Raw genomic sequence first — 26,615 nt, 5'->3', positions numbered from 1 at the left:
TTTATAGTTTAGAAATCTAATACTGATCATATGGTATAAAAATAATTAGTAGAAAACAAGATTAGAAAATTAGTTTAGCACCCAAATTATACAACACTGATCCAGTAGTTACTGGTATTGTGATGACAAGTTGTTGTCATCATCATCATCATGGCAGCTAACATTCAAAGAGTATGTACCAAGCTCTGTGCTAGGTACTTTGTATACATTATCCCATTTAACTTGTGTACCCTATAAACAGAACGATGTGAAACGAAAGTCACTCAGTCATGTCTGACTCTTTGCGATCCCGTGAACTGTAGGCTGCCAGGCTCCTCTGTCCACAGAATTCTTCAGGCAAGAATACTGGAGTGGGTAGCCATTCCCTTCTCCAGGAGATCTTCCCAACCCAGGGATCAAACCCAGGTCTCCCTCATTGCAGGCAGATTCTTTACTGTCTGAGCCACCTGGGAAGCCCAAGAATACTGGAGTAGGCAGCCTATCCCTTCTCCATGGGATCTTTCCAACCCAGGAATCAAACCAGGGTCTCCTGCACTGCAGGTGGATTCTTTACCGTCTGACTTACCAGGGAATCCATAGAAAACAAGCTAATTTTAAAAGATTAGAAAACTGAGACATGGTTTTCTAATGATTTGCCCAAGGTCACACAGTTAAGAAATGGTGTAGCCATGATTCAACCCTATATAGTCTAAGTAAGAAATTAAAGAAAAGACTAGAGGTTTAAAGAGAGTAGACAAGGTCTAAAATATAAAGAGGGGTATTAAGAAATCACTATGCAAACAGCACAAGAGAGGCTATAGTACAGAAAGCCCAGCTGAAGCTGGTGATCACAAAACTATGAGGATACTAATCTTATGAGACTTTCTCAATAGTCCAAATGCAACCAGAGAGAAGGCAAATAATTAGCTTCATGTAAGAAGCTCCTCCTCTCACGCAGGAGATTAGAAAACATGGCAAAGAAGCTAAGGATACTGACATGAAACTGTGAACCAAAAGAATCCAAGGTGGATGAAGGAAAAAGTAAATCCAAAGGACAGAGAAAATAAGAGTCTGATCCTACTCCTTGGAGGGAAAGTTATGACCAAACTAGACAGCATATTCAAAAGCAGAGATATTACTTTGCCAACAAAGGTCCATCTAGTCAAGGCTATGGTTTTTCCAGTGGTCATGTATGGATGTGAGAGTTGGACTATGAAGAAAGCTGAGCACCGAAGAATTGATGCTTTTGAACTGTGGTGTTGGAGAAGACTCTTGAGAATCCCTTGGACTGCAAGGAGATCCAACCAGTCCATCCTAAAGGAGGTCAGTCCTGGGTGTTCATTGGAAAGACTGATGCTAAAGCTGAAACTCCAGTACTTTGACCACCTCATGCGAAGAGTTGACTCATTGGAAAAGACCCTGATGCTGGGAGGGATTGGGGGCAGGAGGGGAAGGGGACGATGGAGGATGAGATGGCTGGATGGCATCACTGACTCGATGGACATGAGTTTGGGTGAAGTCCAGGAGTTGGTGATGGACAGGGAGGCCTGGCGTGCTGCGATTCCTGGGGTCGCAGAGTTGGACACGAACGAGCGACTGAACTGAACTGATAAAAGTCTTGATAACATCAAAGAATTAGTCTTGCAAATATCTAGGAAAGAAATCTAGAAAGCCAAGAAGTTCTCTTTAGAGAGTAGAATTTATGATTTCAGAGATGAAACTATTCCTTTAACCAGGCCCCATGATACAGTCATGGAATAGAGGGAGATGTAGAATACTGATGGTCTCTGGAAATTAAATCAAGGAACTGGGAGGTCAGAGCATACTACCCAAAGACAAAAGGCCTTACATAGAGGATTATGACAGCTAATTTCGAACACTCATATTTTAGAGGGAATAACCAAAGAAAGAAAGAAATCGGCAATAGTTTAAGTGAGAGCACAAAAAATTCTATAACACCGCAACTTCAAAATAGGATCTACGTATTCTTTAACAGTGAGCTAAACTGTTCCAGTTTAAAGTAAAATTAAAATACATAAAAGTTACACTTAGAATTTAATATCTTACTCTTCCAAGAATATCCACAGGTAACTTAGAGTTGAGCAACACTGGTTTCACTTTATCACCAGACAGAAATCCATTCACTGGGCATAAACTATCAAAAATTGCATCATATTTGGCCTTATCTTCAGGCTATAATATAAAAAAAGATTGCAAGTTAAATAATGGAGAAAGGAACATAACTGCAGTTATAAACATTAAGTCCTCAAAGACTAGGCAACATTTTTAAAATGATCATTTAAAAAATATATTTCACTTTCATCCAAATATAATGTAGTAAATAGTAATTTAAAAGTTATTTCACTCAAAAGGTTAGAATTCTCTCCATTCCTTTTGTAACTGAACCGTCATCTTTACCTTTTCTATTGTTAAGTTAAAATCAGGGATTTTAAAATCAGAAGATTTCAGGGATCGAAGGACTTTGAGAAGAGCATCTAGTCTAACCCTCTCAAACAGACCCAAAGCAAAGCAATAACTTCTGCAAGAACCAACAGCTGTTAGTGACATTCTATGACTTTCTAAACTTGGCATTAATTACATTTCAAACTCAATTTTTTTTAAAAAAGAAATCCTTGCCAAAGAAATAAACATCATTTCCCTCATTTTTTCCAAAGCAAGGTATCTTTTTCCTATCAATAATAATGTATTTCCTAAAATCCCTGTAAATTATCTATATAACATAAAAACTAATACCTAAAATCCCTGTAAATTATCTGTGTAACATAAAAACTATCATTTATGATTTGCCAAGTCAAGACCAGATCCTTACAGACTAGCACACAAGGCATACAAACCAAAATGGTTTTCTGACAAAGCTATACATTTATTACAGATTATTTTATCTGCTATATTCTATTTTAAAATTACAATTTTTAAAACCTGGTAAGATAGCTATAACCATTTCAGTGTTTCTAAATAACTATAAGGCAAAATACCCATTTCAGAAAAAGATTTCTTAAAGAATTGTTTTAAAGTCATAAAGAGAATATTTAGTTAGGCAGAACTTTTCAAATAAGAAATAACACCAGTGGGGTAAACTACGTATTCATCAAATATCTTAGTTAATACCAGATTATGACATCACCATTTTTAGTTTACACTACAAAAGAAAGGAGATTAAGCCAATACAGTCAAAAAATGACTGACAGAGAATAACATGACTCAAGGAATTTCTGGTACCAGCATTTCCTCCACAGTACAAAATGAAAGTCTAAAGCACCCTGCAATACATTTTGAAAGAAGGGGGAGAGGATTATGTATGTAAGAAGCAAAGTGTGGTAAAAGAATAGTCAAAAAGTTTACTTACTTTTACAGCCCATGGGAGCTCAGCTGCAGAGGTTCCACTGATTAGCAAAGGACTACTGGTATCATGCTAAAAAGGAAAATATAGCACACGAAGGGCTGAAATCCTCATTTCAATAAAAAATGACGAGGAAATCGTGTTTGGATTTAAACACTCAGACAAAATGCTGGATCTCAATACACAAAGGACACTATTTAACATTAACTCAGGCTTTCACTGAAGTACAAATGAAACAAAAACTGAATTAGCTGTGTTAGCTGCATAAATGACTGTGGAGCACTAACTAAAACATGTTAAGTCTTATAGAATAAATCCTATTACACCTGAAATCAAAATAAAATGAAGATATGGTTATCTGAATGTAACAAAAATATTTATGGCCCTGTTAACTGATGACTTTCCCCCACAATATTTAAGGAAAGCACACAGGGACAAGCACAACTTAAGATTTCTAAGTCACAAGGACAGGAACCTACCAATAGCATGTCCAAGTTATTATGTTTATTTGCTTGTAGAGATGGCTATATTTGAAAATGTTTACTAATAGTATATAGTTAGGCAACAAATCCCTAAATTAACCCCCTGACTCCACAATTAAACTCAGAAGTATAGAAATTCTCAAAACTGAAGTTAAATTCATAATACTTAGACCAAATACTTTTAAAATACTGAATTTTAAAAACAAGAAGAGCTATGAAACTTGTGAAAAAAGCAGTAAGGTGGGGAGGACTAGCCCTATCAGATATAAATTATCAAATATGATCACTGAAACAATGTGAGATCAACATACAGATAAACAGATCAATGGATATAAACAGAAAAACCCAGAAAAAATAAATACATATGAGAATGTCATGATTGAGGTGGCATTTAAATCAGTATGGAAAAGACTGATTATTCAATAAACATGATAGTCATCTTGAAGAAATATAAATTTGAATCCATACACACCTTACATCAGGATTAATGTCAATGTGAACAAAGAAACCATAAAAACCTTAAATTCAAATAATTCATTTACATTAAATACAATATCTTCTTTATGGGAAAACAAATTACCACAAAGTCAAAAGACAAATAGCAAAATGGGAAAAAATATTTGCAATTCATCTAGACAAACAACTGTTTTCCTAATATACGAAAAGCCTCTTTAATTCAATAAGACCAAGAACCAAAGAAAAATAGGCAGAAGTTATTAACAGACATTTCACATAAAGACAATGTAAATGGCTCATAAGCATGAGAAAAACTACTCAACTTCACTTCATAAAACCAAAAGGATAAATTAAGACTACACTTACATTCCACTGGTCACCTACCAAATTTACAAGAAACAAAAGTTTGACAACAGTAAGCTGGAAAAAGTACACTCAACCAACTGCTGGTGGGACTATGAACTAAAACAACCACTACGGAAGACAAGTTATTATAAGTGAAAATTACAATGCACAAACTTTGAAACACCAATTCCACATCTGAGAATTTATGCATATATTTCTGCACATGCAAAGTGACAGATTCAAGGTTTCTATTTATTGCAGCAATTTTTAAATAATAAAAGACTGGAAACAAGCTAAAAGCATATCAACAGGAAGTTAAATAAATAAAAGTAAACAGAAGCAAGGAAATACTACTTTCTAATCACGTGGTATCAGTTTTTAAAATACAATTTAAATTTAAAAGCATTTCTTACAAATCTTGGTGGAGGAACAGCCAGGTTCAAACTACTTAGTGAAACCTCCAATCCATTCTGGGCACATGCCACAAGACGCAAAGCAACAAAGAATTCCTGAGAAAGAAAAGTATGACTGTTAAGAGCATTATCCATCTACCCATTCATCCATCCATCCATCTATCTACACATCTGAAAATATAAAACAATTCACAACTACTCCAAAATTTTTATGTCTCAGTGAATATAATAGCACACTTGCTTTAAAAAACACTTGCTCTAAATACAAGAAGAGCTCTATGTACAAAGATATTCCTGATATAATAAATAGCAAAAAATATTAATATAAATGAGAAAATAAACTGATATACATGATATGGGAAATATACCAAGATTAATAATCATGTTTCAAAGAATATTTAATGATGGTAAGAAATGATTTTTATCACTTAAGAAAAAGAATCTTAGAAAAAAGTCTAGAAGAAAATAACACCTAGAAGAAAATAAATAAAAGGTTATCAAAAGTCATATCTGGATTTAAGATTATAAATTTTGACACTAGAACAATCATTCAAATGATTCAGTCACTGTTATTCCAGAAAAGCTACAAAGAATAACTATGCAACATCTGAAACAATTATATAACTGCTTGACTTCAAAACACTTACAAATCTCTCCCAAAAGTCCTTGGATTTTTGGCATTTGAAGCCTTAGTTCAAAATTTAATTAGTAAGTGGGAAGACACTGAAGCAACTTGTTTTCAGCTGTTCTCAGTTAAAATCAAGTCTCAGAATAGGCATACAAAAACTTTTTACTCCAGTCATGATTACTTACAATTTATCAATACTCTAGATACAGCTGCTGATTCTCAAATCTCCTGTTCTCACCTACAACTTCCTTACTCAATTCATAACCTACTCATAGAAACTTGCAGGTTGCCTGTTCATACAGTACTTTATCTTCACTAATAAATATCTTGAAAAAATGCTATTTCAAGATCTCCCCTTCTCTTTTCATTCACCACACAAGCTTCTATGCCATTTGACTTCAACTCCCACCATTAGCCAGAGAAACAACTGTCACAAATTCATAGCTACAAAATACAATAGACTCTCAAAAAAAAAAAAAAGAAAAAAACCTCAACCTACTTGTTCTTTTGGCAGCCTGGACAGTATGATCCTTCCTGAAGCTCTCCTCTACCAGCACAGCTTCATAAAGCTGTCCAAGTTCCTCTCTGACCTTCCAAGTATCTTCTGTTGGAGCCTTGTCTCTTCCCATCCTTGAAATGCTGAACTCTAAATAACCCTTTTACTCTTGTCATTCTGCATGAGATTCAATTCTCTTAGATAATCAAGTCCACATCCCAGATAATATGGATGGGCTCTGAAGTGAAATGATACTGCACTGAATTCTAGTTCTACTACTTGTTACGAGGCCTTGAAATGAAATGAAAGTCGCTCAGTCGTGTCCGACTTTGTGACTCCATGGACTATACAGTCCATGGAATTCTCCAGGCCAGAATACTGGAGTGGGTAGTCATTCCCTTCTCCACGGGATCTTCCCGACCCAGGGATCAAACCCAGGTCTCCCGCATTGCAGGCGGCTTCTTTACCAGCTGAGCCACCAGAGAAGCCCTATAAGGCCTTAGGCAAGTTTAAAAAAAAAAAAACAAACACCTCTTTAAAAGGGGGGCTAATTCCTTACAATGTACTGTAAGGAACAAAATTTAAAACCACACTATAGGAAGAAAGCACTATTATTTTTGGCTCATAGAAACTCAGTAAGTATTGGTTTATGTCCTTAATTTCATATGTTAATTCAAAAATCTATTCCTTCAATGCAAACATCAAAGTTTAACTGCAGATCCATAAATCCCGCCACCTGGATATAACAAAGGCAACTCAAACTAAACATCCAAAGACTAGGAGTAGCAATGAAGAATTTATTTTACTGTTAAGTTCCTGAAGACAGGGATCACATTCCATCACATTTACTTCTGTATCTCCAAAGCCTGGCTCAAAATAGGTACTCAACAAATAATCTGCTGACTAAGTCTAGAGCACCCCGGATGCTCACATGAATTTAGTTTTCCAATGTCTCCAAGGCACCAAATCGGCTCTTCTGGCCAGGGGGTCCAATGAGGACTACAATCTAGCCTTGGAATCTTAAATAAGAGACTGGGTATTCTGACCCCTCATCTAACTTTTCCATCCTTTTTCTCAGTCAGCTTCAGTTATCCCTATAGGGGGAATTAACTTTGAGTAGTAGTGCTCAGCCAATGTATCAGCAAGTATCAAGCTTTGAATTTAATCCTGTAGAACTCTGAAATCTATCTCCAACAAGTGAAACTTTAGAGTACTCTAATGGTGTCTAATACCCACAACCACTTTCACATAGTTCTGGCCCAAGACTGACTTCTGGCCTGTAAACCATTTTTTGGTTTATATGTTAGCAATAAAACCTAGACCAGAATATACCATACTTAGATTTGATTAGCCAAGAGCTTCCCTTCAAATGTACAAGGCAATACCATCTTAACACATAAATAATAAAAGCCACTTTTATTTATAACCCTGAACACATAAGAAACTTAGTAAGATACAAAGAGTAAAGTCTCCCTGAATAACTAAGAAAAATAAATCCCATGTTATTATTTGAATGTATCCCCCAAAATCCATATATTGAAAGCTAAACTCCCCAAAACAATGGCAGAGCCTCTGGGAAGTACTTAGACCATTAGGATAGGGCCCTTATAAATGGGCCTAGTGCCTTACAAAAGAGGGTTTAAAGAAATAACTAGCACATTCTGCCATGTAAGGATAAAGAAAAAGTCTGCAATCTAGAAGAAAGTTCTCACTAGAATCATGCTGGCAATTTATCTCAGACTTCCAGCCTCCAGAACTGTGAGCAATAAATTTTTGCTGTTTGTGGTATTTTGTTGTAACAGCCCAAACTGACACTCCAGGAGAACGAACGTCACCAAACTCTAATCTTTGGGAATTAGGTACTTTAATGTCTAGTGATTGGAAGTATTTTCCTTATTATAACACTTGTCCTTGCAAAACCCTAATTTTGCAAAAATGAATTTTTAGTTTAAAAATACAAAAAAACGGCTGGCTATTTTTTATTCTGAATCACTCAAAAATTGTTCATGTCAGTCTCTGATTCTTACTTGTTTGTTCAGGATACCTTTCCCATCTGTGTCAGCTAAATCCCAGATCTGAAATTTAGAAGAAAAGAAAAGTATCAATCTATATTTAAAACAAAAATCATCTTACAGATAAATAAAATTCATGTAATTGACAACCTCATGCTCTTTGGTAGTCAGATTTAAGAGTTGTAGAATTAAAAGCAGAAAGAAACTTTGACGATCACTTAGTGTTGCTGCTACTGCTGCTAAGTCACTACAGTCATGTCCGACCCTGTGTGACCCCATAGATGGAAGCCCACCAGGCCCCCCTGTCCCTGGGATTCTCCAGGTAAGAACACTGGAGTGGGTTGCCATTTCCTTCTCCATCACTTAGTGTAACCCTACACAAAGATATTAAGGTCCAATGAGGTTAAGTGACTTACTCATGAACATCCAAGACATCAGGGAAAGAAATGAAGCCCAGGTTCTAACTTTCAGTCCAATGACTTTTTTATTAACCCAGATTCTAAGTCCAATGCTCTTTCTACTAGAATATGCTACCTTGATTTTAGATCCTTATTAAGATGATATTCTTTCTTATGGGTAAGCTGAAATAGTTAATGTTTATTTGTGAATAATTAAATTATTAACAATTATTTTTCAGGGTTGAATACATATCAATATCATACATAAGGATTTATAAGGACATCAAGCCAAGAGAGGGACTTTCCACCTCTTTCTGCTCTTTCCTAAGCCTCTCATCTCCTACTCTATTTACCACAAATTCAACACATTTAAGAGACAGTTCTAATAGAGGAAGCAGGGAAACAGCCAATTCTGAGTGGGTGGCAAGGTTCCCAGTCTGCACTGTTGCTCCCCACAACACTCAAATGTACTATTACTTCCTCATTTCATTCTACTAAAAAGTAATTTGTTTTCTAAAAATCTGAAAAACACCATATTTTCCAAAAAGATAAATCACTACACCAGAAATTCCCTCCATTGGATTACTGTAACTGCTTTCATGACTCAGTTCTAAGTTTCTCGAGATGTCTTTTGAATTTTATCCAATTTACCTACACTAATAAATATTCATTATATCTAGTTATGGATACAATGAACAAATACTACCTTTCCAAGTACCAGGTCTGGAAGTCCTGATTTTTTTAGGAATACAGCAGCATCAGAAGCCAATACCCTTCCAGTATTGCCCGTATCAACCTGAAAAAATATAAACCATAAGCTGACAAAAAACATAAAACAAAATTATGATTATTTACCTGCATTCCTCCCTATGATTTGAGAAGTGAGTTTTTCAAAAAGAGAGCAGGAATCCTCTCACTAACAAAGGCCATGTAATATTCAGTTCAGTTCAGTTCAGTCACTCAGTTGTGTCTGACTCTTTGAGACCCCATGGACTGCAGCACGCCAGGCCTCCCTGTCCATCACCAACCCCCACAGTTTACTCAAACTCATGTCCATTGAGTCAGTGATGCCATCCAACCATTTCATCCTCTGTCGTCCCCTTCTCCTTCCACTTTCAGTCTTTCCCAGCATCAGGGTCTTTTCAAACGAGTCAGTTCTTCGCATCAGGTGTAATATTCGCATCAGGTATAATGTAATATTGCAGACCCATATGAGAAGAGTACCATCTAGAGAGCACTGTCCATCTACAATGTGTTTTTTATCATGTCCATTACACAAATGATAAAACTGTAGCTTGGGGAATTCCCTGGCGAACCAGTGGCTAAGACTTGGCACTTTCATTTCTGGGGCCTGGGTTCAATGCCTGGTCAGGGAACAAAAAAACCCTGAAGCTCAGAGGATGTAGAACAAATTAGTGGAGTCATAATATTAACATATATCTTCTAATTCCAAGTCTTCTATAGGTGCCATTTAAATTCCAATAAACTTGAATGGCAATATAGAAAAAGAGCAATAATTTCTGGAGAGGTCTTCTGATAAATGTGAATAGCTGCACAGTTATCTGGTGGTTGTTTTTTTTTTAATATCTTTAAATAATTAACTTCTGCTTTTATACTTACTCTTAAGAAACTGCAACACTTTCTTAAAAAATCAAAGCAATATCAGTACTAAAACTAGCAGTGATTCTATTATAAACTTTAAGTAACATTTAAAAAACTGCTAAGTTCCTAAAGTACATTAAGGGAAACACATCATTTTAACTGATGGGGACTTTCCTTTAAGACAGAATGAGGTCACCAAGAACAGAAAAACAGTTAAAAAAATAAATAAATAACGACTCTCACTTCTGTAGAGATTTCCTAAAGTAAAGTTCTATTTAAAAAGTCATGGGAAGAGTAACATGATACTAGGATATTTGTGAGCTGGCTGTTTTTCCACTTTAGTTAAAAGATTAAGTTTACTAAAACATATACAAAGCATTCCAGACAGACCAAACCCGGCAAAGAAGCAAAAGAGAAATCCTTTCTTTCAAGTGCTAGAACATGGGATAAATCAGGCACTCAGCAAACAGGAAAGAATTGCCCAATCCACATTTTGGGTAACAAAGAAGAACAAAAAAGGTTAGGAAATCAGCCTCTAGAATTCTCCACAACTCCTTTTCTTTGCCTACTCTCTGACAAGGGTTGGAGAAGAAAAGAAACATCTCTCTCCCCAGATAGCCCAAAAACAGAGGCACTGAGGGGAAACACTGATCAAACTCTGAAGAAAATACTTATGCATTTCCAGTAAACATTTTTACTATCTTCCATTCTTTTGGCTACTATAATAATTAAACATAGCCATTCAGTCTTTGTCATCTACAGCCAGTTTATGTCTGCCTAAAGGCTCTGCCATAAGCTACAGGGCACCTCTTCAACAAAGGAAGAGTCTCAGAGCCTCATGGAAAGAACAATACCACATACTCTGAACTATTAACACTTTAAAACATAGACTTTTGGGTAAAGACTTCTAGGCTGAAATCACTTAGACAACTTTCAGACTATACTGATAGACCAAGTCAAAATTCCAGGACTCTGCATACTGGAAGTAGATATATCTCATGAAAGCAAACTCCTAACCCAAGATGCAAGAGAACACAAATTAATTACACAGAGCTGAATGAAGTGTTATGGAAAACTCAATTATGATTTTTTATGTGCAATACTGCTGGTATTATTTTTACTATTCTATTTTCTAATGGTTACGTGGAAAAGCCCTTTCTTAGTAAATTATCCCTCAATTTAGCAGGTGCTGCTTTGGTAATCTGAATGAAATACTTTTCAATGGTATCTGATTCGCAATGACCCTTCAGAAATCAAAAACCTTTAATGAATGTCCTTATCTTTTATGGCCATACAGTTATAAGCTAAATAATAATTTGTTCTCCTTTTTATCAGGATACAGTTGAGTAAACCAATGGTACAAAAGGAAGGCCATACTTGAAATGACTCTCTTTCATTCAGATAGAACAAGACGCTATTAAGGATCAGGGACTGACTTTACGTAGAGCCAAAGTCTACCAGGCCCCCACAAGAAGACCAGCCTGCTACATGGTTTGTAAGATCCCAAGTGTCTCAAGCACTAAAGCAAGGTTACTCAGAAGGCCAGGAACCTTAGCAGATATGGGAAATCCCAAGATGAGGTAAATTCACTCAAATTTACATGCACTGCATGTGAAATAAGAAGTGAATTTCTAAAGTTTGGATCTTAGTCTCAAAATAGAAGAATATAACAAAGGCTTTAAGCAGAAACTTATTACCTGACCTTATAAGTTGTTAAATAGTAAGTATACAACTTTAGGCTTGCAAGTCACACAAGAAGACCTATAGTGGTTCATTAAAACTTATTGCAATTATGTAGACAATAGGATCAAATATAATCAGACCAGCCTTTTCAGTAATCATGATCAGAAGGTGAAGAAATTATAAAGAAAAATGATTTGATATTTGGAAATGGGCAAATAATACTATCTATGCTTTCAGAAGATTATCTGATCTATGGTTTGCACCTTTGACTTCTATGAACTAAGCTATTTATTTTATACTCTGTAGGGGTAGAGGTTAAATTATATAAAACTGATAGCAATGCAAATGATTCCTATCCATACCAATGAAATTAATTTTCTCTGATGGACAATATAAATCTCTGTAACTCATATTCCCATTTTTACATCTCAGTGGTTCTCTCAATAATTAATGAGTTGAAGAAAAATCTTTGATACATGTTCATTTTATATTTATATGAGTGCTATGGCTTCAACTTGATGAAAATTAAACTTTAAAACGTCTTTAAAATAACATAAAAGTCATGTCTAAATAACTTATAAATTAATTCGGATGTTTGTATCTGGATGAATATATCTAATGCTACATGGATTTTTAAGATAGATATTTAAGACAAGTGTTTGGGCTTAATTATCTTTCCTTAATTTTCTGAAAACTTGTTAAACACATTAATCAAAGCAGGAGATTAAAGCACAAGAAAATGAAAACAAGAAATGTCAAATTTATTCAGCAGGCTGAATACAATCAGGAGTTGAAAGTATATTCTCTAAGAAACAATCATCTTACCTGTCTATAGTATTTTTCATAAAGAGGATTTCCACTTGATAACTGAAATAAATAATTAGAAATTAAATGCTATTCAATGACTTTTATTAATATAATTACATTCATTCAACAGATACATGAAATAAAGATAAATACAATTAATATATCTATGATTTCAAAAAATTCAATTTTGTTTATTTTGGGCAGAAGGGAGAGTAAATAAAGGCAGCCATGTAGATTACCAAGAATTAGATAGACAAGAAACAAAACAGGAATTTTAAAACTGTTTTTGATATCAGAACTCTTTTCCTCTTGTAAAATTTTACTCAGAAACTCAACATTTAACAAATTATGGTGAAATGATTTGGTTATAGAGCAACTGAGAAGCCCAAAACCTTAAGAGTTCATCCTCTACCCAAGTCCCCAAAGTACTGATGAACACAAAAAAGCACTTCAATAAAATAATCAAGTGAATATACAAACTAATGAACAAAAAAATATTAATATTAGATCTGAAGTGCTTGTAGGCAGGGAGTGGTGTTCAATTCATATGTATGTGTGGCTCACTCAGTCATGTCCAAGTCTTTGCAACTCCATGGACTGTACCCGCCATGCTCCTCCGTCCATGGAATTTTCCAGGCAAGAATACTGGAGTGGATTGCCATTTCCTCCTCCAGGGGATCTTCCCAACCCAGGGATGGAACCTACGTCTCTTGTACTGGCAGGCAGATTCTTTACCACTGCACCACCTGGGAAGTCCATTCAATTCATAATACAGTCTAAACGGTTCCTTGGTCAGCTGATGGACAGATATATTATCTCATCTGAAAGGCAGCTGAGGAGTATCAATGTTTGAAGGCTCAGGTTCACTTGTACATGAATGTGTTTAAGAGTGTTCTGGAATTGGGAAGGAAATACAGGAAGGTTTCATGAGGGTGACACCAGTGCAGAAATCTGAGGTATAGGGGAACAGGGGAGACGGTGATTCTACACAAAGGGATAAATGCAATCAACAGAAATCTGTTACATTTGTCGAGAATAGTAAGGAGTTCTAAATGGTGATAAGGATTAGAGATAAGATTACAAGGGGTCCCCAACCACATTCTGGTCCTTGGCCTATTACAACCTAGGCTGCACAGTAGGTGGTGAGGGGGAGGCAAGGGGGCAAAATTTCATCTGTATTTACAATCACTCTAGTAGCAGGAAAACAAGCTCAAGGGTACTTCTAATTCAGCGTTATGGTGAGTTGTATTATTACTTTATTATATAACACAATGTAATAATAATAAAGTTCACAATAAATACAATGTACTTGAATCATCCTGAAACTGTCCCCCTCCACCCAACTCCCCAGTCCATGGAAAAATTGTCTTCCATGAAACTGGTCCCTGCTGCCAAAAAGGTTAGGGACCGCTGTTACAGAAGACAAGTGATGAAGGGCTTCACCTCCCATGGTAAAAGTAAAGAAAATAACGATGGAAAAGAGGACACGCTCAAGCGCCTAATACTAGTTAACACTAATTAACTAAGTGATTATTTGTATGTGAAGAGGGAAAGTAGGATGGCATGCAGAAGGTTACTTAGGACAAAATTGTAATGGCCCTGTAGAGGACCTAAACACTGGCAATGGTGAAAAAGAAGGGCTTGATTTGAAGAAAAAGTTTTTAAGACAGATTTGACAGGATTTATTAAGCAGATGAAGAGACAGGAGAGAAGCTTAGAGGAAATACAAAGATAAACAGGGGAAAAGATCTTCAAGCATCAAAGTTGGGCCTATAGTCTTAAAAACTAGGCACAAAACTAGATTAAGACCAACATGTACTCAGTGCCCATTCTGAGAACACATTATACTAAGTGCTTTATAAATACTACCACACTTAATCCTTGTGAGTCATATATTATCTTCCCAGTAAGTAAAAAAAGAAACGTGTGAAAGTTAGTTTTACTTGTCAATTTGGTGAGGCAAGAGTACCCCATTGTTTGGTCAAATACCAGTCTACATGTTACTGTAAAGGTATTTTTTTTTAGATGTGATTAACATTTAAAGCCATAAAGCAGATTATCCTCTGAAATGTGGGGAGGTCTCATCCAAGCAGTTGAAAGTCCTGAGAGAAAAGACTGATCTCCCCAAAGGAAGAAGTAATTCTGCCTTGAGATCACCTTCAGACTCAACTGCAACATCAACTCTCCCCTCAGTCTCCAAGAGGCCCTGCAGATTTAGGACTTGCCAACCTCCACAAAGACGTGAATCAATTCTTTAAAATTAACTGGTCAGTGTGAGTGTCTGTCCTACTAGTTCTGTTTCTCTGAGAACCCTAACACACCAAGTTTCAGAGAGGTTACTTGTCCAAGCTTTTAAATGGCAGAGCCTGGACTTAAATGCAGATCTGTCCTACTCTAAGTTCCATACTCTTTCACATTACCAAGCTGTTTCTCAAATGCCCTGGTTTGCTCAGGACAGTACAATCTCTTGTCTCAACATCCCATGTGGTTTACCACCTGTCTAAGAGTTTTCACTTCCTTGAATGAAGTATTTTTCACTAATCACTATATTAAAATAAACCAAGATGAATTTAGAACACTTCTACTGTATTCATCTATTTTCTGGCCAAGCTAACAGTGTCTAAGTGTTCTAACCACTTGAACAAGTGATGAAATCATAAAAAGGATCAGTGATAATTCCACCTTTCCCCTGACTCTTTAGAGATAAAACATAACACCTTTCCAGGGACACCATACAGAAGACAGTGAAAAGTATCCTCAGACACAAGCAACCATGGACAGCTAACTCTTTACATCCTTTTGAGACAGCAGAAGAAATATTTGATGCTGGTGCTCCTGCTGACACAGTCGGTACAGTGAGATGTGCAATGACCTGCAACATGCACCAGGCCACTAGCCAGCGAAGTAAGTAAGAAACTACAGATGAGGTGCAAATGAAGTATGTGTGAGGAGACAGTCTAAAACCTCGAGGTGGTTTTGTCATTTGTTGTATGGTATAATTCTAGAACTGTTTATTTTGTTGCTTAACAATCTTTATTATCACCCGATAAATCCTTTTAAGAACAATGAGCTAAAGAGAAGAAATTATACGTTTAATACAAAATTACGTACTAAAATTTCTCTAGAAAATGGATAGATAATTTGGATAAAACTTCTGAGGCTACTTCTATTTATCATGGCACTCTAGTGGCATCAGTATTAATGAGTTAGCTGCAAATGCCAAAACTTACAAATGTTTACATATATCCACAGTTAAAATTTTAAGGATAAAAATGGTATTGAAAACAAAACAAAAATATACTTAAACATGGAAATATGTGTTCCCTACTTGCAACCTGTCATCAGATTTTAAAGGCTGGAATCTTTCAAAGACTGACTTTATAAACCCAACCTAAGTGTCTCACTACTGAATCTTTTTGAAGGCAAGTCCTCTAATGATTGGTTGCATATTGTTCAAAATCAGTGGGAAATCTTAATCAAAGACTAAAGTTCAATGAAAAAAGATAAAAACAAAAAACAAAAAAACTTCAGCTATTGAAGCTTTTAGAAAATACCAATTATTAGAAAGAAAATTTGCCAAGGCACTGAAACATCCCTCAAAAGCAATGTTAAGTACTGAACAAATTGAATGAGTTCAAACAGAACATGAGATTTAATTAAAGTAATGAATTCTAGAAGTTCCATCAAAAGTCTTCCTATTTTTAACTATATAAATTTATATTCTGTACTGGAATGAAATGAAATAGGAGAGTACAATTTTACAGCATCTAAATTTAAAGAAACATGTAGAATAATGATTACGTATCTGTTTCTAACAACATATTAGAGACAGATACGTCTAAGAAGCTGGCAAAATATATGACTATTACCCAGAATAACTATCCTGTTTTTGTTTCTAAATATTCTCATAATCAATGTCAGTTCAGTTCAGACACTGAGTCATGTCCAACTCTTTGTGACCCCACAGACTGCAGCACGCCAGGCTTCCCTGTCCATCACCAACTCCAAGAGTTTGCTCAAATTCATGGCCATCAAGTTGGTGATACCATCCAACCATCTCATCCTCTGTCCTCTCCTTCTCCTTCCGCCTTCAATCTTGCCCAGCATCAGGGTCTTGAGTCAGTTCTTCACATCAGGTGGCAAAGGTATTGGAGTTTCAGCTTCAGCATCAGTCCTTCCAAGGAATATTCAGAACTGATTTCCTTTAGGGTGGACTGGTTGGATCTCCTTGCAATCCAAGGGACTCTCAAGAGTCTTCTCCAACACCACAGTTCAAAAGCATCAATTCTTCAGAACTCAGCTTTCTTTATGGTCCAACTCTCATAGCCATACATGACTACTGAAAAAACCATAGCTCTGACCTTTGTCTGCAAGGTAACGTCTCTGCTTTTTAATATGCTGTCTAGGTTGGTCACAGCTTTTCTTCCAAGGAGCAAGCATCTTTTAATTTCATGGCTGCAGTCACCACCTGCAGTGATTTTGGAGCCCCCAAAAATAAAGTCTGTCACTGTTTCCATTGTTTCCCCAACTATTTGCCATGAAGTGATGGGACTGAATGCCATGATCTTAGTTTTTTGAATGTTAAGTTCTAAGCCAACTTTTTCACTCTCCTCTTTCACTTTCATCAAAAGGCTCTTTAGTTCTTCTTCGCTTTCTGCCATAAGGGTGGTGTCATCTGTGTATCTGAGTAAAGACTTTATTTTGTTGTACTATAAAACAAGTATTTTATAAACTTTTATTTTTGAAAACAGAACTATTTTACTGATCTATATTACACTTCAGTATAATAAAAATAAAATTTTTTTTGATGGCAAAAAAAATTTTTTTGTAACTTTAAATACTTGTAATGTCCCTTTCATTCTCAAACATGTCCCAGTATGAAAAAAAAATTATATATTCACCCTGCTAAGTCACTTTAGTCATGTCCGACTCTGTGCGACCCCATAGACGGCAGCCCACCAGGCTCCCCCGTCCCTGGGATTCTCCAGGCAAGAACACTAGAGTGGGTTGCCATTTCCTCCTCCAATGCAGGAAAGTGAAAAGTGAAAGTGAAGTCGCTCAGTCGTATCCAACTCTTCGCGACCCCATGGACTGCAGCCCACCAGGTTCCTCCGTCCATGGGATTTTCCAGGCAAGAGTACTACTCCCAAAGAAATGTATAAATATTCTGCTAAAGAAAATAGCTTCATTGCTTACTACATAAATACATTTGAGAAGGTGTTAGCTCAGTAAGTGATTAAGTACATCCTGTGCTGATCAACTACACTAATACAATACAGCTAAATGAGAATGGAAAAAAGTCATCCATATTGCCAATTCACTCATCAAGTAAGATGATCAAAGAGTGTGGTGCATCTTGGCAAAATAGTCTTTTTTTTCTTTTTTACTGAAATATGATTTTAGATTTTAAAAAAATCACATAGATACAACACACATAATGAATGCATAGAGAAAATTTTGAAAGGCATAGCTAAACTGGTAACAGTGATGATCTCTGGGTAATGGAATTACAAATGATTTTTACATTCCTCTTTATACTACTCTGTGTTCTCTGAAAATATTTTTTATAATAAGCACTTCCCTAATTTTATAGAACAAAACAATTAAGATATTTTTAGCTTAGGAAAAAATGTAAAATCCAAAAATGTGCCATCAGTATGCAAAATTATATATGAATACTTAGTAACTAATTTCTAAAAGAAAACTTTTAAACTAAAGTTATCAAAAGTCAAAACCTTACTTAAAATTTCTAATATTATTATAATTTGAAGCAATTATTTATTCATTGGCTAGGTCATAAACACGTATCATTTTTCACAAAGTAAAATATTCATAAATACATGAAGAATCCCTTCTAAACAGTCAACATTATTTATTACTACTCTGAAAAAAATCTTAAGTGCTTGAAAATAAGACATTAGGAAGCCAACAAAATGTTATTAAAAAAAAACAAAAAACAACTCTCACATAGGCTTGAATTCAAAGCCCATTCCACTACTTCTTAGGTAGATCATGAACAATTTATTTCCTCTTTGAAAAGCCTGCCTACTTATCTGTAAAGTGCTAATAATATCTACTCTTCATAGGTTTCCAATTAAACTAATTGAATTAAAAAGAGATGGCTAACTGTTCCCTAATATCCTTTACCGTTTTCTTTCTTTAATAATAACACCCCTAAACCTTACTCGAACATGCGGACACCTACCAAAACGTACATTTCTCATCTTTTGCAATCTCGGTTTCTCTCAATGAAATGTGAAAGGAAAAAACGTGCCCAGCTCTCAAGTTGTGCACCTACAGGGAAGGAGAATGTCTTCTACCTCCCAGTTGTTTCTTCCAGCTGTCCAGAAGGTAGATATGGCTGTGAAACGTGGAGGATCCACCAGACTGTGAGATGGAAAACATGGTTGAAAATAAAAGAGCAATAGAGAAAAAGGGTCTATGTCTCTGACACTATCATGAAGCTGCCACATCAGCCCTCTATTACTTATCTTACTTGGACAGTTACTTGCAAGAGGTAAACTCTCTCCTGTTTAAGCCACTGAGATTTTGGCTTGAACCAATATCCTAACTAATGCAACGAAAACCAAAAAAAGGGGAGGTGGCTGCCATTTTTATTAAGGAAAAAAACAAATAAATTTTACTAAGAAAAAAGTTGTTACAAACTGTTATATCATCCTAAGGTCTGGTAGGTTGTATTATAATTGTCATTTATTCTCCTCTTATAAGAATATTCACTGCAGATGGTGATTGCAGCCATGAAATTAAAAGATGCTTACTCCTTGGAAGGAAAGTTATGACCAACCTAGACAGCATATTAAAAAGCAGAGACATTACTTTGCCAACAAAGTTCCGTCTAGTCAAGGCTATGGTTTTTCCAGTGGTCATGTATGGATGTGAGAGTTGGACTGTGAAGAAAGCTGAGCACCGAAGAATTGATGCTTTTGAACCATGGTGTTGGAGAAGACTCTTGAGAGTCCCTTGGACTGCAAGGAGATCCAACCAGTCCATACTAAAGGAGGTCAGTCCTGGGTGTTCATTGGAAGGACTGATGCTGAAGTGAAACTCCAGTACTTTGGCCACCTCATGCGAAGAGTTGACTCATTGGAAAAGACCCTGATGCTGGGAGGGATTGGGGGCAGGAGGGGAAGGGGACGATGGAGGATGAGATGGCTGGATGGCATCACCGACTCAATGGACATGGGTTTGGGTGGATTCCGGGAGTTGGTGATGGACAGGGAGGCCTGGCGTGCTGCAGTTCATGGGGTCGCAAAGAGTCGGACATGACTGAGCAACTGAACTGAACAAGAATATTAACAGCCCTGCCTGTTGCCATATGACTTACAGTGCCTCTCTGTGAGTACCCTACTATTGGCTTGGCCATGTGACTTACTCTGGCCAATGAAATATGAGGAAGTTCCAGTTCCAGGTGGAAGTTTTAAGGGCTATTGTGTGTTTCCCCCAGCTCTTGCTCTTTTCTGTCTGCCAAGAGAATAGTAAGTCATAAAGAGGGGGTGCAAAAGAGGGGGTGCTCCTTCGGCCTGGATCCTGAAATGAAAAAGAATCATGGAATAGTACCATAGCTGACTACTGGGGAACCTGTAACCTTCCAATTTGTTGTTGCTGTTCAGTCGCTCAGTCGTATTCGAGTCTTTGCAACCCCATGGACTGCAGCACGCCAGGCCTCCCTGTCCTTTACCATCTCCCAGAGCTTGTTCAAACTGATGTCCATTGAACTGGTGATGCCATCCAACCATCTCATCCTCTGTCCTCTCCTTCTCCTCCTTGCCTTCAATCCTTCCCAGCATCAGGGTCTTTTCCAATGAGTCAGTTCTTCACATCAGGTGGCCAAAGGATTGGAGCTTTGCATCAGCTTCAGCATCAGTCCTTCTAATGAATATTCAGGATTGATTTCCTTTAGGATGGACTGGTTGGATCTCCTTGCAGTTCAAGGGACTCTCAAGAGTCTTCTCCAACACCACGGTTCAAAAGCATCAATTCTTCGGTGCTTAGCGGTTCAACTCTGACATCCATACCTGACTGCTGGAAAAACCATAGCTTTGACTATATGGACATCTGCAGGCAAAGTACCACTCAAAATCTTTTTATTTTTATTCTCTATAAAAAAAGTAATGATTAACAATTTAGTACTCGCGAACATTTTCTAAAAGTGTGATAAAGAACATGATTTTCTGGGTAACTTGCCATGCAAGTGTATTTGACATATTAACACAAAAAATTTCAGTTATTTTTAATTCAGCCATCTAATTAATACTCCATTTTCAAGAGATCTGAGGAACCAGAAGGAGAACTAACCCCTATATCCTTTCAACTACTCCACCACAACCACCACCACCACCCCTCAAATAATGGAACAGCTACTCCTACAACCAAAGTACCAAATTAACACAACCAGAAGAGCGTGTGCTTTTACACACCTATGTTCACATGTGACTGACTCGCAGGGAAGGAGACTAAAACTTTCTGAAGGCTCATGATGTCCTTTTAAAAAGACTTATGCATTTCACAATATAAAGGAAAACAGGCTGGAAACAAACAGTAAAAGGAAGAGGACAAGAATAAAAAAATAAACAGCGATAGTGATCAACAGCAATCCAAACTGACAAAGGAAATAGCGATCAGAAGCTGTCTGAAGAGTCAAAAGCAAGTCAGTAAAAAAGAAAATTTAAAAGGAGCTGGGTATAGAGGGTGGAGGGAAGCAAGTCATCTGAGCAGTCCTCACTTTAGAGCTGGTCGGGAGGGGCCCAAGAAAACACAAGCAGCCATCTGAGCAGTTCCCTTAGAGAATATACAGTATAAACCCTCAACTCTGTTATTCGTAACTCATTTAATAATTTAATAAACATGGATTGGAGACCTTTTAGAGACAGAACAATAGGTTTAGGTACTGGGGTTACAAAAATTATATAGGACTTCTGCCCTTGAAACTGCTTATATTCTAATAAAATTTGCAATGCTCTCTTCTGCAAACATCTCATGTTTGTTCCATAACAAATCATTATAAATTGATGAGTCAGCTAGCAAAGACCTAGGAACACTCTAAGAAGAGTATTCTAAAAAAGTTTTCAAAATCTGAATCTAAGAATACATCTGCTTTGGAGATTATCAGAAATAAACGATTACAGGGACTTTAAGTAGACAAAAGAATTTCAAAAGAGAGTACAGCTATATACTACTGAAAGATTATACTATATACTATATACTACTGAAGGATTATAAAGAGACCATACCAGCAACTCAAACCAGTAATGGAGTAGCTTTTGTAAAATCCAATTCAACCTGACCAAAAAATCTGGGTGGCAGAGTGACAAAGAATGAATACAAAGACCAGTTTTGGGTCTGTCATCAGAAGACAGTGAGTCCTACATATACTATTCTAGCCAGCCCCAAATAAACAGAAATCACTGTGAGAGGCATTATCTTTAAGCATGAATGATACGTGGATTTATAAAAATTCAAATAAGGAACAAGTAAAACAAAACAATCACTTTCTGCACTTGTATAGCACTTTACCTTCTACAAAGGACATTCACAGCCTCATCTCTCATGTCCTTTTTCTACACGTTTGGGCAACCAGATGATCACATCAATCCCCCTGGTTCAAATACTATACTTAAGTTGGTGAATATCATATCTCTAGTTCTGACCTCGTCTCTGAACTCTAAACTTATATACCACCTACTTTATATCTCCACTTGGATGTCTCCCAGCATCTAACAGAACTTGTATATTTTTTTTCTCCAAGAGTCTATTCCTCTCCTACCACCAACCACTGATGCACAAGCCAAATAATCTGTCAGCATGTCCCTCATTCTCAATTTTACAATCTATCATATGCAAATACTAAAGTACAACTCTAATTCCAAAACATACGTTGAACTTATCCACCTCTCCCCTTACCGCAGTTCATATCTCATCTTGACTACTAGAACATTTAATCCATCCTCTCTGCTTTTATTATCCATTTCTCTTCACACAGATTGCAGAGTGTATGTAAATACAAATAAGAATATAACATTCTTCTGTTTAAATCCCTCAATGGCTTCTCATTTGAGGAAAAATTAAATCTAAACTCCCTGACAGGACTTTGAGTCCCTGCATGATTCAGCTTCTGCTCACCTCTCCAGATACACTTAGGGCCACTAACTTTACTGATATTTCAGTTCTTCTAAAAGAGCAAGCTCTGTCTCAACTCAGTCTTTCCACATGTCATTCTTTGTTCCTGAAAACATAGGTGGTGTCTTCAATTTCTTTAGGACTCAGCTTAAATGTTACCCACTCAGAGTCCTTTACAGATCATCATAAAATAGGCCCTTTTTAAAATTTTCTACTTCAGCTTTGTTTCCTTCAGAGACCTGTTACATATTGTTTTTATTTTGTCTGTTTTCTCATTATTTTTGCCCTCACTATAATATTTGTTCCATGAGAGTAGAAAATCACATCTTATTCACCATCAAATCCACAATACCTACATATGAAAGCCCTCAAAAAATACGAAGTTTATGAGCTGGATAAATGATTATTAGTGAAATTCCTTCTTGCAGTACATTCTCAAATACTGCTGGGAATATAAATTATTTCACATTTATTCATAACCTAACACTTGCCAAAGATTGAGACAGGCATCATGATGAATTACACAGTCCTTGCTCTCAAGGGCTTTACTAATCTAGTACAGAAAGAAAAAAGTAAGCAAGTCCCTTTTTCCTCAACTTCTGAGAATGTTCTCTCTACCTCCCTACATAAAATAACAGCTGGTCCTCTCCTGAAGAGAAAAGCCAGCCTTTTCTCAGAATGCTACCTCCAACCCCCTGCTCTAATGGAAACCATCTCTTACTCCCTTGAAGCCCTCTCAAATGGCTGCTGTTCAGTTTTAACTTCCTATCTCAGGTTCCAGAAATGGGATTAAAACCCTCTGCTTCCCTGTGAAGCCTGTCCACATTGTCTTTGTTTTTAAAACAAAGACCAAATAAAACTCTGCTCTCTTGAGATGTTTACTTTTCAGCAAAATTACTATCTCCCTTTCCTTATAACTGTTATATTTTAACCTCCTGGTTTCCTCTACCTCACTCACCTGAGGCTATAGCACAGGACTCATTGTATTCTTCTCCACCCTAAACCTCCATCAACTGGATGACTTCACCATAGACTTGGATAACCCATCCAACAACCTGGATTTTTACTTCCTTGATGCCCTTAACACCAATGGTCTCTTCAAAACAGTTTTACAAAGTACCACCAATGTGGATATATTATGGCCCAGTCATCCTGTTACTCCTATAGTAACCTCACTCCTGGCTCTTCTACCTTTATCCAAACTGCTCTATATCCCAAACCACTATTTCAAGCATCTTGTTCTCCAACCATAAGCTTCTCTTTCAAGTGATCTTCCTTTGACCTTTATAAGACTTCTTATCTATGGACCCTTTCATTTTGACTGTGACCTATCAGACCAGACCATCTCTTTGCTTTATGTCCCTCATCATTCAGTTTATAGCCTATGGTGGTGCATCAATTTCAATAATCCTGTCAATAATCTAAATTCTCTTGTTCTCTTTTAGAACACACAAGTACAGCAAAACTCCAAACCTGGATGAACCCAACTATCCTCTTTCTTTGAGGCTGAGCCTAAAAAAGTCACTCAACAGGACAGACTGGTATAACTATAAACTCATGACCACTGTATTAGTTTGCTAGGGCTGCCATAATGAAGTACCAAAAGCTGAGTGGCTTTGGAGAACAGAAATTTATTGTCTCACAGTCTGGAAGCCAGAAGTCCAAAACAAGATGCTGGCAGGGCCAAACTCCTTCTGAAGGTACTGGGGAAGGATCGGCTCTAGGCTTCTCTCCTATTTCTGGTAGTTCCTTGGCATGTGGCAGCTTAAGTCCAACCTCCACATGTCATTCTGCCTGCATGTGTCTGTGTCCAAATTTCTCCTTTTGATGTAGACGTCAGTGATTTTGGATCAGCAGCCCACCCCACTCCTTTATGACCTCCTCTTAAATAATTACATTCATAATGACTATTTCCAAGTAAAGTCATATTTCTGAAGTATTGGGGGGTTAGGATTTCAACATATAAATTGGGGGGGGGGGACACAATTCAACCCATAACAATCAGTAACCTCAAATTTTTCTGCCAAACATACTCTTCAACCCACTTTCCATAACGATTATTCCAAGACGATATGTGACTTTACTCCAACCAGAGAAAATCACAGTTCCTTTGTGGGAGCTACCGGAACAGAGGCCCTCTTTTCCACCACACTTGGAGTTACAAAGTGTATAAACCAGAAGCTTTTAGTGCTTATTTTAGTGCTATAATGGGAAAGCCTACCTGAGACTGGAGACAAGATATGAAGGGAAAACTGAGTAGTGGTATCACTGTGACCCTAATACACCTAAAGCCAGCTCTACTCTTAGACCTATCAATTAGATAAACTACCATACTTCCTTTCCACTTAAGAGAGAATTGCCATTCCACGCAGTTGCCACTTGCACGAAAGTGTTCTGATGTAAGAATGAATAAAACTAGCTAATAAAGTGAGTTTTATACTTCCTGACTGGTATTTGGAGCCACAGAGATCCAACCAAAGAATATAAATCAACAGAAATGCTTGCCAATTCCTTACATATTACAGACCTAACATTTTCAAAAATATATCCACACAGCCTTTTTTTATCTCAAGCATAATTTGAAATAAACACCATTTACTAAATAAATCAGTTTCTTAAAATGAATTAAACATTTTTTTGCATGTTTATTAGTTGTTCCATTTCTCATTTACAAAACAGCAAACAATTTGGTAAAAAGAATTTTCATCAATGTAATAACTTAAAAAATAGGAGAGGGCAAACTCTCAAGAGTTTACTGTTGATATCCAATGGGGTGGGATATTTAATAGGCCAGAACTAATAGATTTGATTAGTAGAGCTGACCTGTTAGTTGAAGGTAAACAAACATGCTAAAACTTAATACAGTCAAATGAAGAGTAGATTACATAGGAAAAAAATACAAGCTTTCCACAAATCAGACAAAAATTTTTTTTCACAGTTAATGGAGCTCCAAGAGACCAAAAAGAATCAGCAATGAAATGCTGCTTTTAAAAAAGGCAAGTTAGGGGCTTCCCAGGTAGTCCAGTGGTTAGGACTTACTTCCAATGCAGGGGGCATGAGTTCGAATCCTGGTCAGGGCAAAGATCCCACATGTCATGCAGTGTGGCCAAAAAATAATAAAATAACATGTTTTTAAAACGCAAGTTAAATTATAAAGTATAGGCTTAAATACACAACATTTTAAAATCATATATATACAAATATTGTCGTTTTACAGCTTCACAGTAAATAACATACACCAAATCCTTTTTGAGCATTCCCTATATACCAGGTACTAGTCTTAACCACTTTACCCACTGAGTTCACTTAAACTGACAAGGCACATAAAATTATATCCATTTTACAGATGAGGAAAATGAGACATTACTAAGTTGAATAACTGACTCAAATGCACATACCTATTTAAGAGTTTGGAGAAGGAAATGGCAACCCAATCCAGTACTCTTGCCTGGAAAATTCCATGGATGGAGGAGCCTGGTAGGCTATAGTCCATGGGGTTGCAAAGAGTCGGACATGACTAACTTTACTTTCACATTTAAGAGTTAGCACCAGTATTCAAATCTAAGAAGTCTGATTGCAGAACTTTAACTCCTAATTGTTAGGCTGTTACCTCTATTATATTATCTTTACCATCATTTAACAGCACCTTTCATATGCATTCTATCATTTGAATCTCCATAACAGAGAAGTATTACAGTATTTTCCAATTCTAAAACACCTTTAGTTTTAAGGCCCACCTTCTATTTAAGACAAAGTGAAAATGAAAGTCACGCAGTCCTGTCCAACTTTTTGTGACCACATGGACTATACAGTCCA

The 26,615-nt window shown here is 36.6% G+C and overlaps 1 protein-coding gene across 10 annotated transcripts in view; it reads right to left on the bottom strand.

Annotated features, from left to right (window-relative positions):
* The window catches only part of EPS15 (epidermal growth factor receptor pathway substrate 15), a 142,349-nt gene that overhangs the window by 98,825 nt on the left and 16,909 nt on the right, over positions 1-26,615 (bottom strand). For 7 of the 10 annotated variants that reach the window (XM_061412004.1, XM_061412000.1, XM_061412008.1 and 4 more), the window contains exons 2-7: positions 12,681-12,722; positions 9,277-9,366; positions 8,188-8,235; positions 5,037-5,132; positions 3,347-3,412; positions 2,047-2,172 (exon numbers count right to left, since the gene is read on the bottom strand). In XM_061412004.1, the coding sequence (XP_061267988.1) occupies positions 2,047-2,172; positions 3,347-3,412; positions 5,037-5,132; positions 8,188-8,235; positions 9,277-9,366; positions 12,681-12,722 (468 nt within the window). Of the gene's footprint in view, positions 1-2,046; positions 2,173-3,346; positions 3,413-5,036; positions 5,133-8,187; positions 8,236-9,276; positions 9,367-12,680; positions 12,723-18,867; positions 18,895-26,615 lie in introns of those variants that run through there. The other 3 variants (XM_061412005.1, XM_061412001.1, XM_061412002.1) reach the window with 2 other exon arrangements.

The sequence above is a fragment of the Bos javanicus genome, chromosome 3 (assembly GCF_032452875.1).
Source record: "Bos javanicus breed banteng chromosome 3, ARS-OSU_banteng_1.0, whole genome shotgun sequence".
In the NCBI taxonomy this organism is placed as follows: Eukaryota; Metazoa; Chordata; class Mammalia; order Artiodactyla; family Bovidae; genus Bos; species Bos javanicus.
The sequence above is the reverse complement of the archived record's forward strand: the minus strand, read 5'-3'. Positions and strand labels throughout refer to the sequence as shown.